General features: G+C 42.1%; 1 protein-coding gene across 2 annotated transcripts in view; it reads right to left on the minus strand.

Moving 5' to 3' along the window:
- Nucleotides 1–18,788, minus strand: part of LOC126148312 (iodotyrosine deiodinase) — a 112,523-nt gene that overhangs the window by 7,136 nt on the left and 86,599 nt on the right. Inside the window, exon 4 of one of the 2 annotated variants that reach the window (XM_049915750.1) lies at nt 12,599–12,637. The exons of the other annotated variant lie outside the window; for it this stretch is intronic. Within the exon in view, the coding sequence (XP_049771707.1) occupies nt 12,599–12,637 (39 nt within the window). The remainder of the gene's footprint in view (nt 1–12,598; nt 12,638–18,788) is intronic. 2 annotated transcript variants of the gene reach the window in all.

The raw sequence follows: 18,788 nt of genomic DNA on the forward strand, positions 1-18,788 counted from the left end.
TGGCAGGTATGTGGGCTATGCATTTAATGCACAATTGTATAGGCTGGTGAAGGGCAGTGCACCCTGTAAGTAACACAGGTGTGACAGGACAAAGGTAGGGGAAACAGTTGGATGGAGGGTGCAGGGATTATGGGTTATCTGAGATTGAGGCCAGAATGATTACATGAGTGGAGGATGTGTTGTAAGGATAACTTCCATCTGTGTAGTTCAGAGAAGATGGTGATTGAGCAAAGGATCCAGATGGCCCAGGTTGTGAAGCAGCCATTAAAACTGTGCATGGTGTGCTCAGCTGCATGTTGTGCCACTGATTGGTCAACTAGGTTCTTGGCCACAATTTGGTGGTGGCCATTCATCATGGTGGAAAGCTGGTTGGTAGTCATACTGACATAAAAGGGTTTGCAGCAGAGTTGGTATTTGACATGGCTGCTTTTACAGGTGGCCTGGCCTGTGACGTGGTAGAATAAGCCTGTGACAGGGCTGGAGTAAGAGGTGCTGAGTGGTGGATATGGCAGGTCACACACCTTGGTCAGCCACGGGATTATGATCCCTGTGACAAGGGATTGGGGATTAACATGGCATAGAGATGGAGTAGAATGTTGTGTAAATTGGGTGGGAAAGATGAGAAGGATCTTGGGTAGGATGTCCATCATTTGAGAGCAGGTTGAGAGAGAATGATAGCCTTGACAAAGGATATGGTTCAGTTGTTCCGTTCCAGGGTGATATTGGGTGACCAGTGGGGAATGCTCCTTTGTAACTGATTCTTGCATGTGGTGGGGGATAAGGCATTTGTGGACTAGATTTGGGGTGTATTGGCTGTTTGTGATGGCCTTAGTGAGGTCTTCAGCATATTGAGCAGGGAATCCCATCACTGTAAATATGTTGCCCATGAGTGGCAAGGCTGCATGTGAGGGATTTTTGGGTAAAGAAAGGAGGCATCTGTCAAAATGTTGGTACTGTTGATGAGTAGTGGGTTTAATGTGGACAAAGGTGTGGGTGGAGCCATCAGAGAGGTGAAGGTCAATGTCCAGGAAGGTGATGCATTGGGTAGAAGAGGAGCAGGTGGAGCAGATGGGAGAGATGTTGAGGTTGTGAAGAAATGTAAGTAGGGTGACTTGGCCCTGAGTCCACATCATGAAGATATCATCAGTGACTATAAACCATACTAGGGGTTGGGAATTTTGGGAGGCTACGGAGGTTCCCTTCAGACAACCCATAAACAGGTTGGCATGGGAAGGTGCCATCTGAGTGCCCATAGCTGTGTCACTAATTTGTTTATATGCCTTCTCTTCAAAAGAAAAGAAGTTAGGGGTTTGGATATAGTTGGTAAGGTGTATAAGGAAGGAGGTGGTGAGTTTGAGTCTGAAGGACATTGGGAGAGTAAGTGTTCAATAGTGGCAAGGCCATCAGCATGAGGGATGCTGGTGTATAGGGAGGTGGCATCAACAGTGACAAGTAGGGATCCAGGAGGTAAAGGGATGGGGATGGTAGAAAGTCGGCGAAGGAAGTGGGAGGCACGGTGCTGTAGTATCACCCAGTGTCACCCCGGATTGGAGCAATTGAACCATATTCTTCACCAGGGCTTTCATTATCTCTTATGCTGCTCTGAAATGATGTTCAACTTAACCAAGGTCCTTCCAGTCCCTCCTAAAGTGGCGTTCCTTTGCCCACCCAACCTACACAACATCCTAGTCCACCCATATGCCACTCTGACTCCCAACTGCTTGCCACAGGAATCATATCCTTGTGGCAGACTAAGGTGCAAGGACTGTCTAATCCACTCACCCAGAATCTCCTACTCCAGCCTTTTCACAGGGTTATCATACCCTTAGAGGCTGGGCCATCTGTGAAAGCAGCTGTCATGTACCATCTCTGCTGCAAACAGTGCACAGTCTTTTAGGCCAGTATGACTACCAGCCAGTAGCCCACCAGGCTGAATGGCCACTGCCAAATTGTTGCCAAGAACTGAGTTGGTGATCGTTAACACAACATGCAGCTGAGCACAACATGCTCAGTTTCAATGGCTGCTTCACAACCTGCACCATCTGGATGTTTTGCTCCACCACCAGCTTCTTTGAACTACACAGATGGAAGTTATCCTCACAAAACATCCTTTGCTCCTGTAATTATACTGGCGTCAATCCCTGGTAACCAACTGGCAACACACCGTCCATCCAGCACTTTCCCCTTCCTCCATCCTATAAACCTTTTCCAGTCACATCACATTTAGCATACAGTGCTCCCTACCGGCTCCGGTAACTGCATATCATATGTGTAGCCTGTCTACCTCCCTCCTCTCCCTCCCACATTCCTGGGTGGCAAACCAACTGCGTACCTCTGAACCACTATCCACCCATTCCCAATCCCCCTCCTTGCCTCCTGCCTCCTCTTCCTCTACCTACCCCACCCAACAATACCTCCATCACAACCAGTCCATCTGCCGAAATGCGGCATGGCGGTGTTCTTTCAGCAGGCACCGTAGAGGGGGATAGGCATTTGTGTGTGTGTTTGGGGGGGGGGGGGGGGGGGGGGGAGTGTGGGGAGGGGCGAATACTCATGCACTCCATGTGTGTATTTTACTGTAGCTCAAAAAATGATTACTCCAAAAACTAGCAAGTCTCTTTTCTTTTATGTGTGCCTATCAACGACTCAACCATTCTGCTTTTTGGTCAGTGGCCTCCTTTAACCCAAAAGTAATTAATGTTATTATAGGCCATTTAGATATTTAAAAATACAACTGTCATTGTCGAAGCAACTTGAAATGCATTGTTGTTCTTTGTGATGCTTAGTTACAAAGGAGCAGCAATTGTTGTGCAGCAGATTGAATTCCTTCATAAATTATTCAAGTTAGTTGATGTACATGATTACTGTCATTGAGGTTAAATTGCAGTCAGCTAATGACCAGTAAATAAACCTCTAAACATGCCTGCAGAAGAAACTGCCTTTATCAATTTTTTGCTATAATTACATTGACAACAGTTTCAACACTGAATTGCACATCAGCGAACACATCACTGCTCAAGCTTAATCTCATTTATCAGTGCTATTAAATATGTGTGTGTAGTAGCGTAAAGAGATATACATGATAAATGGCAATAAAATGTAGCGCAGATGAGGGAAAGACCTTACTGCATAAACAGAACAGTTTGTTAACAATCAAGCACTGACAGTTATGAATATTATTGAACCATCAGTTTAATAAGTGATTATTGTACATTATTATAATCAAATATTAACAGAAGGATGGAATGACTGATAAAAGCCATCATCGGGGAAGATCATAAATGTAGGTACAGCAAGGTCATACTGACCCTACAACGTATCTTAGAAGACAGGTTAAATAAAGGCAAACCCATGTTTAGATTTAGAGAAAGCTTTTGACAATGTTGACTAGAATATACTCTTTGAAATTCTAAAGGTATCAGACATAAAAACAGATAAGGGTATCTACAACTTATACAGAAGCCAGGCTGCAGTTACAAGAGTCAAAGGACATGATACGGATGCAGTAGTTGAGTAGGGAGTCAGACAGAGTTATAGCCTATCTCCAATCACTCTGTACACTTGGGCAAACAGCGAAAAAACCAAGGCGAAATTTGAAAAGGAAGGGATAGAAGAAATAAAATGTTTAAGGTTTGCCAATGATACTGTAATTCTTTCAAAGATGGCAAAGGGCATAGAAGAGCAGTTAAACAGGATGGAAAGCAAAACATGGAAAGATGGATGTTACTACTTGGATAGCAAAATAACTGATGATAGTAGATATAAAGATGATATAAAATGCAAATGAGCCATAACAAGAAAAGTGTTTCTGAAAAAGAAAAATTTGTTGATGTTTAATGTAAATAAACAAGAATGGAATAGAAGCTTTGTAATGAGGTACTACAGAAGAATTGGAAGATTGTATAGGCAGACTGGATAGCTAATCAAGGGGTACTGAATCTAATTGGGAAGAAAACAAGACTAAAGGAAGGGATCACTTGATATGTCACACCATGAGCCATGAAGGAAATGTCATTTTGGTTATGGATGAAAGCGTGTGTTGGTGTTTGTGTGTGTGTGTATGTGTGGCAGGTGGGGAAGGGGGGGGGGGGATTGCAGTGTGGAGTAAACATTGTAGAAGAAGACCAACACTTGAGTACTGTAAACAGGCTCTAGCGGTCGGGCGCTGATAACCACGCAGTTGAGCGCCCCACAAACCAAACATCATCATCAGGCTCTAGCAGATGTAGATTGACACAGAAGTTATGCAGAGATAAAGATGCTTCCGCAGAGAGTTTCACCATCCAGTCTTCGCACTGAAGACCACAATAGTAACAATCAAGCTACGGAGATCTGCCTTCAGTGGTTATGTGCAGTTCATTGTACGTACACTCAAAAAAAAAAAAAAAAAAAAAAAGGGATACACCACGAAAGAAGTGTTCAATTAAAAACTGGATGATTTATTCGAGAGAAAGAGCTTCACAAATTGAGCAAGTCAATAATGTCTTGGTCCACCTCAAGCACTTAGACAGGCAGCTATTCGGCTTGGTACTGATTGCTAAGTTTGTTGGTTGCCCTCATGAGGGATGTCACGCCAAATTCTGTCCTACTGACTCATTAGATCATCAAAATCCCAAGCTGGCTGGAGGGTCCTGCCCACAATGCTCCAGATGTTCTCAATTGGGGAGAGCTTCAGCAGCCTTGCTGGCCAAAATCAGATCTGGCAAGCATGAAGACAAGCAGTAGAAACTCTCACCATGTGTGGGTGGAAATTATCTTGCTGAAATATAAGCATAGGATGGCTTGCCATGAAGGGCAACAAAACAGGACATACAATATCATTGATGTACCGCTGTGCTGTAAAGGTGTTGCAGATAACAGCCAAAGAATTCCTGCTATTAAAAGAAATAGCACCCCATACCGTTACTCCTGTTTGTCAGGCCTTTTGGCGAGTGGCAGTCAGGTTGGTATTCCACCGCTGTCTGGGGTGTCTGCAGACACTTCTTTGTCCTGAAATCTTATTGACTGGAGTAGAATTTTGTTTAGTGATGAGTCCCAATTTGAATTGGGCCCCAATACCAGCAAAGACATCCCTGAAGACAACCTAAACAAAGGTGGGATACCATACGACCCAACAAACAGGAGGGATGGTCTGGGGTGCCATTTCTTTTCGCATCAGGACTCCTTTAGTTGTCATCCACAACACCTTTACAGCACAATGGTATGTCAACAATATTCTAAACCCACTTTGATGCCCTTCAAGGCAGTCCATCCTGGGCTTAAATTTCAGCAAGATAATGCCACCCGCACCTGCAGAGTGTTTCTACTGCTTGTTTTTATGCTTGCCTAAACGTACCTTGACCAATAGGATCGCCAGATCTCTCCAAAACTAAGAATGTTTGGAGCATTTTGTTGATCTACCATGCCAATTTGACAGAATTTGGTGCAATTTCTATCATGAGGGTGACCAAGAACCTTATCAATCATGGCTAAGCCAAATAACTGCTTGCATAATGGGGAGAGGTGGAAAATCACATTGTTAATTTGCTCAGTTTGTGAATCTCTTCCTTATGAATAAATCATCCAATTTTATAGCAGAGATGCTGAGTCACGATAGGCACAATAAAAAGATTCACACAATCATAGCTTTCTGCCATTAAGGCCTTTGTCAGAGTAGACAAACATACATACATGCACAAACACACTCATGCAAGTGCAACTTGCACACACATCTGCAGTCTCAGAGAGCTGAAACTACACTGTGAGCAGCAGCACCAGTGCATGATGGAAATGGTGACTGGGTGTGGGTAAGGAGGAGGCTGGGGTGGGGAGGGGGAGGGGGAGGGATAGTATGGTGGGAGTGGCAGACAGTAAAGTGTTGCAGTTTAGACGGAGGCTAAGAGAGAAGGTGCGGAGGGGGAAGGGGGTAAGGATACATCCTCCTACCACCACCTACTCCAGTCTGGTCACAAACATTACCTATCACAACAAAGGCAGGACTACCTGTGAAACCAGTCAAGTGATCTACAAGCTAAACTGCAACCACTGTGCTGCATTCTATGTAGGCATGACAACCAAAAAGCTGTCTGTCCGCATGAATGGCCACCGACAAACTGTGGCCAAAAAACAAGTGGACCACCCTGTAGCTGAACACGCTGCCAAACATAATACCCCTCATCTCAATGACTGCTTCATAGCCTGTGCCATATGGATCCTTCCCACCAACATCAGCTTTTCTGGATTGCACAGCTGGGAACTTTCCCTGTAATACATCCAACATTCCCGTAACCATCCTGGCCTCAACCTTCATTAGTCACTGTCCTCACCCATCCAGCCCCCTTCCTGTTCCAATTCCAGCACTACACAGCCGTCGTTTCTCCGTCACACCCAGTCTTTTAATTTCTTTTATTTTTATATCTCTCTTTTCTGCTACTTACCCCCCCCCCCCCCCTGCACCTACTCTCCTACCCTCCGTCTAAACTACAACACTTCACTGTCCGCCACTCCCACCATACTATCCCTCCCCCTCCCCACCACAGCCTCCTCCTTACCCCCACCCAGTCGCCACTCCCATCATGCACTGGTGCTGCTGCTCACAGTGTAGTTTCAGCTCTCTGAGACTGCAGATGTGTGTGCAAGTTGCACTTGTGTGAGTGTGTGTGTGTGCGCATGTGTGTATGTGTATCTACTGCTGACGAAGGCCTTAATGGTCGAAAGCTGTGATTGTGTGAATCTTTTTATTGCGGCTATCGTGACTCAGCATCTCTGCTATATGGTGAGTAGCAACTTTCCTCTCTCTTATTGTTACATTCCATCCTGGATTTTCCCAAGGGCATGCAGCTTTACTGTGTGGTTAAATGATGGTGGTGTCCTCTTGGGTAAAATATTCTGGAGGTAAAATAGTCCCCCATTTGCATCTCTGCACAGGGGACTAATCAGGAGGACGTCATTATCAGGAGAAACAAAACTGGCACTCTACAGATTGAAGTGTGGAATGTCAGATCCCTTATTTGGGCAGGTAGGTTAGAAAATTTAAAAAGGGAAATGGATAGGTTAAAGTTAGATATAGTGGGATTTAGTGAAAATTGGTGGCAAGAGGAACAAGACTTCTGGTCAGGTGAATACTGGGCTATAAATACAAAATCAAATATGGGTGATGTGGGAGTAGGTTTAATAATGAATAAGAAAAATAGGAACGTGTGTAAGCTACGACAAACAGTGTAGTGAATGCATTATTGTAGCCAAGATAGACATGAAGACCAGGCCTACCATAGTAGTACAGGTTTATATGCCAACTATTTCTGCAGATGATGAAGAGATTAAAGAACTGTATGGTGAGATAAAAGAAATTATTGATATAGTTAAGGGAGGCAAAAATTTAATAGTCTGGGGGAATGGAAATCAATAGTAGGAAAAGGAAGAGAAGGAAAAGTTGTAAGTGAATATGAACTTTGGGTAAGGAATGTAAGAGGAAGGTGCCTGGTGGAATTTTGTACAGGGCACAACTTAATCAGCCATCACTTGGTTTAAGAACCATGAAAGAAAGTTGTATACTTGGAAGACACCTGGAGACACAGGAAAGTTTCAGATAGATTATATAAGGATAAGACAGAGATTTAAGAACCAGGTTTTAAATTGTAAGACATTTCCAGGGGCTGATGTGGATTCTGACCACAATGTATTGGTTATGAACTGTAGATTAAAACGGAAGAAACTGCAATAAGGTAGGAATTTGAGAAGGTGGGACCTGAATAAACTGAAAGAACCAGAGGTTGTAGAGGGTTTTAGAGACAGCATTAGGAAACAATTGAGAAGAACAGGGGAAAGAAATACAATAGAAGAACAATGGGTAGGTTTGAGAGATGAAATAGTTAAGGCAGCAGAGGATTGAGTTGGTAAAAAGACGAGGGCTAGTAGAAATCCTTGGGTAACAGAAGATATATTGAATTTAATTGATGAAAGGAGAAAACATAAAAATTCAGTAAATGAAGCAGACAAAAAGGAATACAAAAGTATCAAAAATGATATCGACAAGATGTTCAAAATGGCTAAGTGGGGATGGCTAGGACAAATGTAAGGATGTAGAAGCGGGCATCACTAGGGGTAAGATAGATGCTGCCTGCAGGAAAATTAGAGAGACCTTTGCAGAAAAGAGAACCACCTGTATGAATGTCAAGAGCTCAGATGGAAAACCAGTCTAAGCAAATAAGGGAAGCAGAAAGGTGGAAGAAATATATAGAGGGTCTATACAAGGGTGATGTACTTGAGAGAAATTTTATGGAAATGGAAGAAAACATACACTCCTGGAAATGGAAAAATGAACACATTGACACCGGTGTGTCAGACCCACCATACTTGCTCCGGACACTGCGAGAGGGCTGTATAAGCAATGATCACACGCACGGCACAGTGGACACACCAGGAACCACGGTGTTGGCCGTTGAATGGCGCTAGCTGTGCAGCATTTGTGCACCGCTGCCGTCAGTGTCAGCCAGTTTGCCGTGGCATACGGAGCTCCATCGCAGTCTTTTAACACTGGTAGCATGCCGCGACAGCGTGGATGTGAACCGTATGAGCAGTTGACGGACTTTGAGCGAGGGCGTATAGTGGGCATGCGGGAGGCCGGGTGGACGTACCGCCGAATTGCTCAACACGTGGGGCGTGAGGTCTCCACAGTACATCGATGTTGTCGCCAGTGGTCGCTGGAAGGTGCACATGCCCGTCGACCTGGGACCGGACCGCAGCGACGCACGGATGCACGCCAAGACCGTAGGATCCTACGCAGTGCCGTAGGGGACCGCACCGCCACTTCCCAGCAAATTAGGGACACTGTTGCTCCTGGGGTATCGGCGAGGACCATTCGCAACCGTCTCCATGAAGCTGGGCTACGGTCCTGCACACGGTTAGGCCGTCTTCCGCTCACGCCCCAACATCGTGCAGCCCGCCTCCAGTGGTGTCGCGACAGGCGTGAATGGAGGGACGAATGGAGATGTGTCATCTTCAGCGATGAGATTCGCTTCTGCCTTGGTGCCAATGATGGTCGTATGCGTGTTTGGCGCCGTGCAGGTGAGCGCCACAATCAGGACTGCATACGACCGAGGCACACAGGGCCAACACCCGGCATCATGGTGTGGGGAGCGATCTCCTACACTGGCTGTACACCACTGGTGATCATCGAGGGGACACTGAATAGTGCACGGTACATCCAAACCGTCATCGAACCCATCGTTCTACCATTCCTAGACCGGCAAGGGAACTTGCTGTTCCAACAGGACAATGCACGTCCGCATGTATCCCGTGCCACCCAACGTGCTCTAGAAGGTGTAAGTCAACTACCCTGGCCAGCAAGATCTCCGGATCTGTCCCCCATTGAGCATGTTTGGGACTGGATGAAGCGTCGTCTCACGCGGTCTGCACGTCCAGCACGAACGCTGGTCCAACTGAGGCACCAGGTGGAAATGGCATGGCAAGCCGTTCCACAGGACTACATCCAGCATCTCTACGATCGTCTCCATGGGAGAATAGCAGCCTGCATTGCTGCGAAAGGTGGATATACACTGTACTAGTGCCGACATTGTGCATGCTCTGTTGCCTGTGTCTATGTGCCTGTGGTTCTGTCAGTGTGATCATGTGATGTATCTGACCCCAGGAATGTGTCAATAAAGTTTTCCCTTCCTGGGACAATGAATTCACGGTGTTCTTATTTCAATTTCCAGGAGTGTAACTGGACAAATTTATCTGTAGAGGAGTTACAGGTCTGGAATGGAATGAATATCTTGATGGGTGTGGTTGTGTTGCCAAGTGTAGTGCACTACTGGAGTTCAGAAACTGCCTTATGTCAGCCGTACATATCGAAACTATGAGCAGTAAAAGTTTGAAGAAGATATGTAGCAAATAAATAAAGTACACTCGTTCTTCCTTCCATCTTCCTATGCACTGAAATTATTTGCGAAAATTAGCAGTTGTTTGGCTATTTGGAGGTAAATGTTTTGCATTATTTACGAGCGGTTCGCATGTCTGTAGGCTGTGCTATGAGTTATTTTTAAATGTTTACAATTAGCAAGCGTGTGTCTAGAACATTATAAATGAGTTATGTAGGAGTGTTTTGCAGGTCTGTATGATGTGGGACATGTCAGTGTGATATACATACTCCATTCGTAAATGAAGATGAAATGGGAGATGTGATACTGTGTGAAGAATTTGACACAGCCCTGAAAGGCCTAAGTCAAAACAAGGCCTTGAGAGTGGACAGCATTCCACTGGAACTACTGATAGCCTCGTATTAGCCAGCCATGACAAACTCTTCCATTTGGTGAGCAAGATGTTTGAGACAGGCAAAATACCCTCAGACTGCAAGAAGAATATAATTATTCCAACCCCAAAGAAAGCAGGTGTTGATAGGTGTGAAAATTACCAAACTATCTGTTTAATAAGTCACGGTTGCAAAATGGATGAATGGAAAAACTGGTAGAAGGCAACCTCAGGGAAGATCAGTTTGGATTCAGGAGAAATGTTGGAACACATGAGGCAATACTGACCCTATGACTTATCTTAGAAGATAGGTTAAGGAAAGACTCTAGCATTTGTAGGTTTAGAGAAAGCTTTTGACAATGTTGACTGGAATGTTCTCTTTCAAATGCTGAAGGTGGCAGGGGTAAAATATAAAGCGAAAGGCTATTTACAATTTGTACATAAACAAAATGGCAGTTATGGGCATGAAAGGGAAGCAGTGATTGAGAACAGAGTGAGATAGGGTTGTAGCCTACCCCTGATGTTATTCAATCTGTATATTGCAAGCAGTTAAGGAAACAAAAGAAAATTTTTAATAGTAATTAAAATCCATGGAGAAGAAATGAAAACTTTGAGGTTTGCCAATAATATTATAATTCTTTCAGACAGTAAAGGGCCTGAGCAGGATGGACAGTGTCTTGAAAGGAGGATATAAGATGAACATCAATAAAAGCAAAACAAGTATAATGGAATGTAGTCAAATTAAATCAGGTGATGCCAAAGGTATTAGATTAGGAAATGAGATAGTTAAAGTAGTAAATGAGTTTTGCTATTTGGGAAGCAAAATAACTGATGATGGTAAAAGTAGGGAGGATATAAAATGTAGACTGGCAATGGTAAGAAAAGCATTTCTGAAGAAGAGAAATTTGTTAACATCGAGTACAGTCCGAAATGTCAGGAAGCCCGTACTGAAAGTATCTGTATGGAGTGCAGCCAGTATGTAAGTGAAACATGGATGATAAACAGTTTAGACAAGACGAGAATAGAAGCTTTTGAAATGTGGTGTCAGAGAAGAATGCTGAAGTTTAGATAGGTAGATCACATAACTAATGAGAGGGTACTGAATAGTCATGGGGAGAAAAGGAATTTGTGGCACAACTTGACTAGAAGAAGGGATCAGTTGGTAGGACACATTCTGAGGCATCAAGGGGTCACCAATTTAGTATTGTAGGGAAGCGTGGGGGGTAAAAATTGTAGAGAGAGAGACCAAGAGATGAATACACTAAGCAGATTCAGAAAGATGTAGCTTGCAGTAGTTACTTGGATGTGAAGAGGCTTGCACAGGATAGAGTAGCATGGAGAGCTGCACCAAACCAGTCTGTGGACTGAAGACCACCACCACCACCACAACAACAACAACTATTTGTTTGTTTGTACATGTACATCATTTCTACCAATTACATGTTTGAAAGAATTATATGTTTGAAACTAGTAGACAGAAACTGCTATGCTCTGGTAGTCCTGAGAAACCATGAGTGAAAATATGTGGGACGTCCATGATCAGCTAGTATTTTGATGACGACAGTAATAACTGACAAAGGAAAGTGGCATTTCTATACATTCCTTCATGTTTTTCTAACATAATCCTAGTGACAGCTAAGCAGGACTGGTGTCTGTGTTTGTGAGAACAATATCTTGAAACTGTTCTTATTTCCTGCAGATGCATGTATTTTTCATCCAGTAATGATATCAATCATTATGAGATTGTTGAATAATAAATGCAGATTAATTGTATCCTTGATAAGTTCATTAATGGAATTTAGGAGCCACCTGTAACTCATTAACATTTCAAAAGCAAGTATTCATCAAGGAGTACTGCTGCTGTTAAAAGCTCAGACCACTGTTCAACTTAAAGCTGTGGTTCAGCAATATGGAGAGGCATATGCAAGTTACATCATCAGAAGAGAGGGGGAGAGAGAGAGAGAGAGAGAGAGAGAGAGAGAGAGATAGAGAGAACAGGTGTGTGTGTGTGTGTGTGTGTGTGTGTGTGTGTGTGTGTTGAGAATATTGGTAATGTTCATGAAGAATGAATTTTAGTAGCTAACTAATTGCCTATATTTTTTGTGAACTTGTCCACTGTATGGTCTGCTTGTTTATTTTATTTCAGAGTATCCACAGTTATTACTAAAAGTCTGCAGTTCACTCATAAATTTCAGTACCAGTACTGGTAATACAAAGTATTAGCATTTTACAGAAACTAGAATAGTCCTTGTGTACCACTGTCATATTCTAACAGAAATTGCACACAAGGACTGACTGAAATTAGATATATCCTCAAAGTATTTTGCTATATAAGAATCATTTCTTAGTATCAACATATTTTACTTACCATCTACCACATCAGACCAGCAGCATGAAACAATCCATTCTATTTAAAATAATTAATTATTTTAGTACATGTACTAAAAGTTTCAGGCAAAGGTGGTGTCACAGAATGAACTATTTAAATAAAGTATGCATTAAGGCATTCATACATCATGTTTTACAAGACACAAATGGTAGTGAATGTTCAGTGACATGGTACAGTAGTCTGCATGATGCATTATCATAAGATTACAGCTCAGATGTGCCTCTGTAGATCATGTTAATATGTAATTATCATTACAAATGATGAACCCCAAAGTTTGCAAAGTGTTTCTGAAATGTGCCATTTTGAAAGTTCATTTCTAGCCTCTTCACTGTGGAGGTGTACTAGTGAGAGCCATTTTATCTGGTTATTTTTCGTTATTTTCCATCAGTATTGTCTCACTTTTTCTGATGTTATTCTATAATTACAGAAAAAAAATTCAACATCAAGAAGGAGTTGTGTCACATAAGCGAAAGTTGGTAGTCATATTTCCACATCTAGAAGATGATGTATATTAAAATTTCACTTCAACAATGTGGGAAAAGACAGATTGCTACTTACTGTAAAGAAGACATGTCAAGTTGCAGACAGGCACGATTAAAAGACACTCACATACAGCTTCCAGCCACAGCCTTCATCACTAAAGAGAGAGACACACACAACTCTCTCTCTCTCTCTCTCTCTCTCTCTCTCTCTCTCTCTCACACACACACACACACACACACCACACACACACACACACACACACACACAAAAGCAAGCACATCTCACATACACGTGGCCTCCAACTCCAGCATCTCAAGCTGGAATTCCCAGTGACAAAGATGCATTAGCAACATGTCATTGAATTTCATCGAGGTCGTGGCATATGGCTATAATCCTACTTTGCTGGTAGTAGTTGTTACAAGAATTTATGGTTGCAAGAAGACCAGGCTCTAGCATTCCGGCCTGAGATGGCACGTGTGTGTGTGTGTGTCTGTGTGTGTGAGTGAGAGAGAGAGAGAGAGAGAGAGAGAGAGAGAGAGAGAGAGAGAGAGAGAGTTGTGTGTGTGTCTCACTTTAGTGATGATGGCTGTGGCTGAAAGCTGTTTATGAGTGCCTTTTAATCGTGTCTGTCTGCAACTTTGCATGTCTTCTTTATGGTAAGTAGCAATCTGTCTTTTCCACATTGTTGATATTCCTGCATGGAATTTCCATTGCTTGAAAATTTCACACTGGTCACATAAGGGTGGCACTAGTAGCACCACTATGAGGATGCAAATCAGTTTTGCTTTAAATACAGGCTGTAACAGTCGTGAGCATTAGTTACTTTTGAGATTGGACATGGAGAGTTGATGTTAGGCAAGAATACCTTTAAGATGACAAAGATGCCATTATCAACATCTCACTGAGTTTGAATGCAGTCGTATATTCGGGCTACAAGTAGCTGGATGTTTCTTCAGTGATGTTGCAAAAAGACTTGGCAGTAATGTAGCCACAGTACATGACTGCTGGCAGCGATAGTTATGAGAGTGTCGAGTTGCAAGAAGCCCGGGCTCTGGATGACCACACAGTGCTACCAAGAGGGAAGACTGCCGTGTTCAGCGTATGGCTCTGGTGCATGGTACTGCATCTGCAGCAGCAATTTGAGCAGCAGTTTTCATCAAAGTGACACAGCAGACTGTTGCAAATTGGTTGCTTTGAGGACAGCTCCCAGCCAGATGACCTGTAGTGTGCATTCCACTGATCCCAAACCACTGCAATTTGCGTCTTCAGTGGCGTCAAGCGAGAACTCATTGGAGGGCAGGATGGAGATCTTTTGTGTTTTCTGATGAGAGTTAGTTCTGCCTTGGTGTCAGTGATGGCTGTGTGGTGGTTAGGAGGAGGCTAGTTGAGGGCTTGCAACCAACCTGTCCTTGTGCTAGTCACATTGGACCTACACCAGGAGTTATGGTGTGAGGTGTGATTTCATATTACAGCAGGAGCACTCTTGTGGTTAACCGTCACACCCTGACTGCAAATCTGTATTTCAGTCTGGTGATTCGACCTCTTGTGCTGCCATTCATGAACAGCATTCTGTGGGGTCTTTTCCAACAGGATAATGCTTGCCCAAATACCACTGTTGCAACCCAACATGCTCTACACTCTTCAGTGTCGACATGTTGCCTTGGTCTGTTTGATCACCAGATCTATCCCCCGTCAAGCACATATGGGACACTATCAGATGACAACTCCAGCTTCATCCACAAGCAGCATTAACTTTTCTTGCGTTCACAAACCAAGTGCAACAAATGTGGAACGCCATCTCACAAACTGACATCCACCACCTGTAGAACACAATGCATGAATGTTTTCATGCTTGCATTCGACTTTCTGGTGCTTACACAGTTACTGATGTACCAGAATTTCACATTTTCAGTGGTTTATCTCGTGCTTACAATAACCTGTGATCTTGCAGTGTTAGTCACTTACATACATTACCTAGAGAAATTTATTCTCAAAATTTCATTACTGTACATTAATTAGTTTTTGATGTTGGTTTTTTTTCTGTCAGTGTAGTTCCATTTTAACTTTCAATTCCAACCTAACATCATTGGTTTATGAATAAAATTATCTTTTTAGATATTGTCTAGTTTTATTTCATAACTGTTTGATCATTTTATTGGATATTTGTTGGATCTCATAATATAAGGATATACTCTAATACCTCTGATTATAAAATTGTGACTCTAAAACCACATTAATATTGAGAAAGAGAATATCATGGTGAACTACCTGCAAAAAGGTTGGCAGCAGCCAATATTTTGAGATGTAATGAGACTTTTAATTTTCAATTCCAATCTAACATTATTGGTCTGTGAATAAATATCCTTTGAGTTCCTTTGGTATATGTCTTCAAATCCACTGCTTCAGCCATATATAATTTTAAAATCATGCACCCCTCTTCCTCACCTCCATGCCTTTCTGTGGATAAATTTCTGTTGACCTCCTTGGAATGTATGCTCGTTTCCATCAAGGTCATTTTATTCTAGATAGGCCACCATGTTTGAAGTCCAAAAGTGTTCTAGAACTTGAATAAAAGTAGTGGTGTGTCATGTAGATAGGTAGTTTTTTAGATCAGTTGTGCTACTGATTTTGCAGATAAATGCAATCTGTTCACTTTTTGCTTTTCATTTACTGTGAACAATTTTCTGCCCAAGTGATTTTCAATAAGTTATGGTTACAAATGGAGCCAGATCACCTGTGAATTCTGCTGGGATACTTACAACTTGTTCAGTCTTTGTGTTTTCAGCTGCTTTTCAACCCCATTATTATAGATTGATCTGTCCCTTGCCTTTGGAGTATTATGGCAGTTAAATATTGAGAGCATACTTGGTCTTTTTTTCTAAAGGAACATGGCACAAAGTGCTGTTTTTATAATCTAGTCCAGCATCATCACAAATGTCTGGACACTATCTTTTGTGTCTTTGGATACCCATTTACATATTACCAAAAATTTTTACAGTTTTATGTCAGAACATGCAGTGGGATTTGGCTGCAAGAGTTACATTGGGTAAATTCTAGGAACATTAGTAAGTGCGGCAGAACCAATATGTGGGAGGATAGGCAACAAAAATAGATGGAAAGAAACACCCTGGTGGAATGATAAAATGAAGGATATAGTATAGAAGCAAAATAGAGTCTTTAGGGTATGGTTCCATAAGAGAACAGTAGAGACAAGAGAAGAGTATCAAGTAAGAAACAAAAAGCAAAATGAGTGGTGGCAGAGGAGAGAAGAAAGTGGATGGAACAGTGGACCAGAATGATGGAGAAGGATAGTGAAGGTTAAAAAAACGTGTTATATGGGATGATTAAAAGTAAGAGGAAGAACTGTATGACAGATTATGCGCGAATGGTGAACAACAGAGGCCAAGCTGTAGAGAATAAGGGAGGAACTCAAGAATATGTGGCAGGAGTATTTTGAAGAACTCCTGAACTCGAATGGAGACCTGGATGAGGAGGAACAAACTGAGGAGAAAAAGAGGAGGAACAGCAAATAGAAAAAGACCTTACATGGTGAGAAATGGAAGAGGCATTGGGGAAGATGAAGGGAGGGACGTCATGAAGTCTGGATGAGCTAAGTGTAGAGATGATGAGAGCAGCACACTGATTCATCATTGTGCAAAGATTTTTGAGAAAATTTTGGAAGCTCGAATTTGGGCAAAATTAGAAGAAGGGATGAGAGAAGACCAACATGGCTTCAGAACAGGAAGGTCCATGATGGATCTAATTTTTGCTGTAAGACAACTGCAGGAACAGCCCTATGAATATGGAATAGATCTACTAATGACCTTCCTGGACATCAAAAAAGCATATGATAGTGTGCATAGAAGCAAAGGTGTGGAAAGTCCTGGAGAACATAGGAATATCAAAACAGATTATTTGCAGATAAGAGAGATATACCATAGAAGTGTGAGCTGTATGAAAGTGGGAGGAGAGAGATCAGCATGGATTGAACAGAAGAAAGGCTTGAGGCAGGGAAGTGCACTTTCACCATTACTCTTCATTGTAGTGATGGATGATATAATGAGTACAGTAGCACAAGTAATTTGTGAAGAAAGATGAAAGCTATGGTGTTTGCAGATGATCTGATAATTTCAAGTAATAAGGAGGGGGAAGTACAAGAGCAGTCGCACGTATGGGAATGAACAGTACAAGAATATGGGATGAAATTTAGTACAAGTAAGAGTGAGATGATTATCACAACAAGAACGAAGGAGAGAGAAGCAACTCAAATAACAATTGGGTGGGGAACGATTGAGGAGGGTGGAGAGTTTCAAGTACCTAGGAAGCCTGATACAGGAAGATGGAAAAAATGACAGAGAAATAAATGAGTGTGGGGAGAAAAGCAGAAGCATTTTAGAAGAGTGTCATAAGCCTGATATGGAGCAAGAATGTACCCCAAATCAGTAAAAGGGTTATATACCGGTCATACTATGTCCCGATTCTGACATATGTGTCTGAAACCTGGGTTACAAAAGGGAGATAGAAAAGCAAAGTACAGGCTAGTGAGAAGAAATTCTTGAGGAACAATATTGGAGTGACAACGATAGACAGATTAAGAAATGAGAGGATCAAAGAGTTAATGAAGGTGGAACCATTACAGGAGGAGATAGAGAAATCAAGGCTGAGATGGTATGGACATGTTAAGCAATTGGAGGAGAAGAGGATACCCAGGAGGATACATGAAATGAAACTGGAAGGAAAGAGACCAAGAGGAAGACCAAGAGACAGATGACTGAAAGGAGTGGAGGACTGTATCCAGAAGAAAAGAGAACACTGGACCAAGGTGAATATGGAGAGATGGTGGCAAGACAGAAGACGATGGAGAGGCCTATGTTCCAAACAGGTGCGGCCAGAGGCTGGAAACTGTCCAAGATGATAAAATGAGATGAGTTACATTATCCTTCAGGTAATGAAAAATATTTCATTTAGCATTTGCCAGTCTGTGATTTTATGCTTTGCTTTGTAATTGCTATTCTTAAGCAGAGATCTGTGCAAAAGTGACCAAAAATTTCATTTTTCGATTTTGTTTGAATTCAATAGTAAAATATATTGACAACTATCTCCTAAAGTTTCCTTCTTAAAATCCTATTGGATGTGATGGAAAAAAATCTATGTCTTATGAAGTTTTCTATTTATTCTTGCATTTGCAACAGTCTATGGGATAACAATTCCAACACCCTCAAGATGTGCTTCACTGAATGTGTAATGAATGTTATCAAGCCCATGTTTAAGTTCCTGCCGAATACTGAGCTACTAAGGAAATGTGTTCATGGCAAAACTCAAAATCCAATTGGGTCACTGAATGTTCTTATTTGGAAAAATTGCCCCAAGATAACATTTTCATCATCTACAGTAGTAAAACTTTCAACATATGTTGTTGTTGTTTTTAATGATTAAAACATAAGGACAATGGAAGTGTTACAGCATTTAGGCTTCAGGGATGGTGCATTCACTGTAAACATTCTTGAAAAATTTACCTTCCTTGTTTGTCTAGTGCTGAAACGTCTATTCAGGTTGTATCAAAAGAAGCAAGACAAAAAAAAAAAAAAGAATTTACAAGACAAGACTTGAGGACAGAGAAGGCTCTCACTGCAGTCCTGGAACATTCTGAGAAGGTTTAATTGAAGAAACTATAAGTTTAATCTTT

This window comes from Schistocerca cancellata, chromosome 2 (assembly GCF_023864275.1).
Source record: "Schistocerca cancellata isolate TAMUIC-IGC-003103 chromosome 2, iqSchCanc2.1, whole genome shotgun sequence".
Taxonomy (NCBI): Eukaryota; Metazoa; Arthropoda; class Insecta; order Orthoptera; family Acrididae; genus Schistocerca; species Schistocerca cancellata.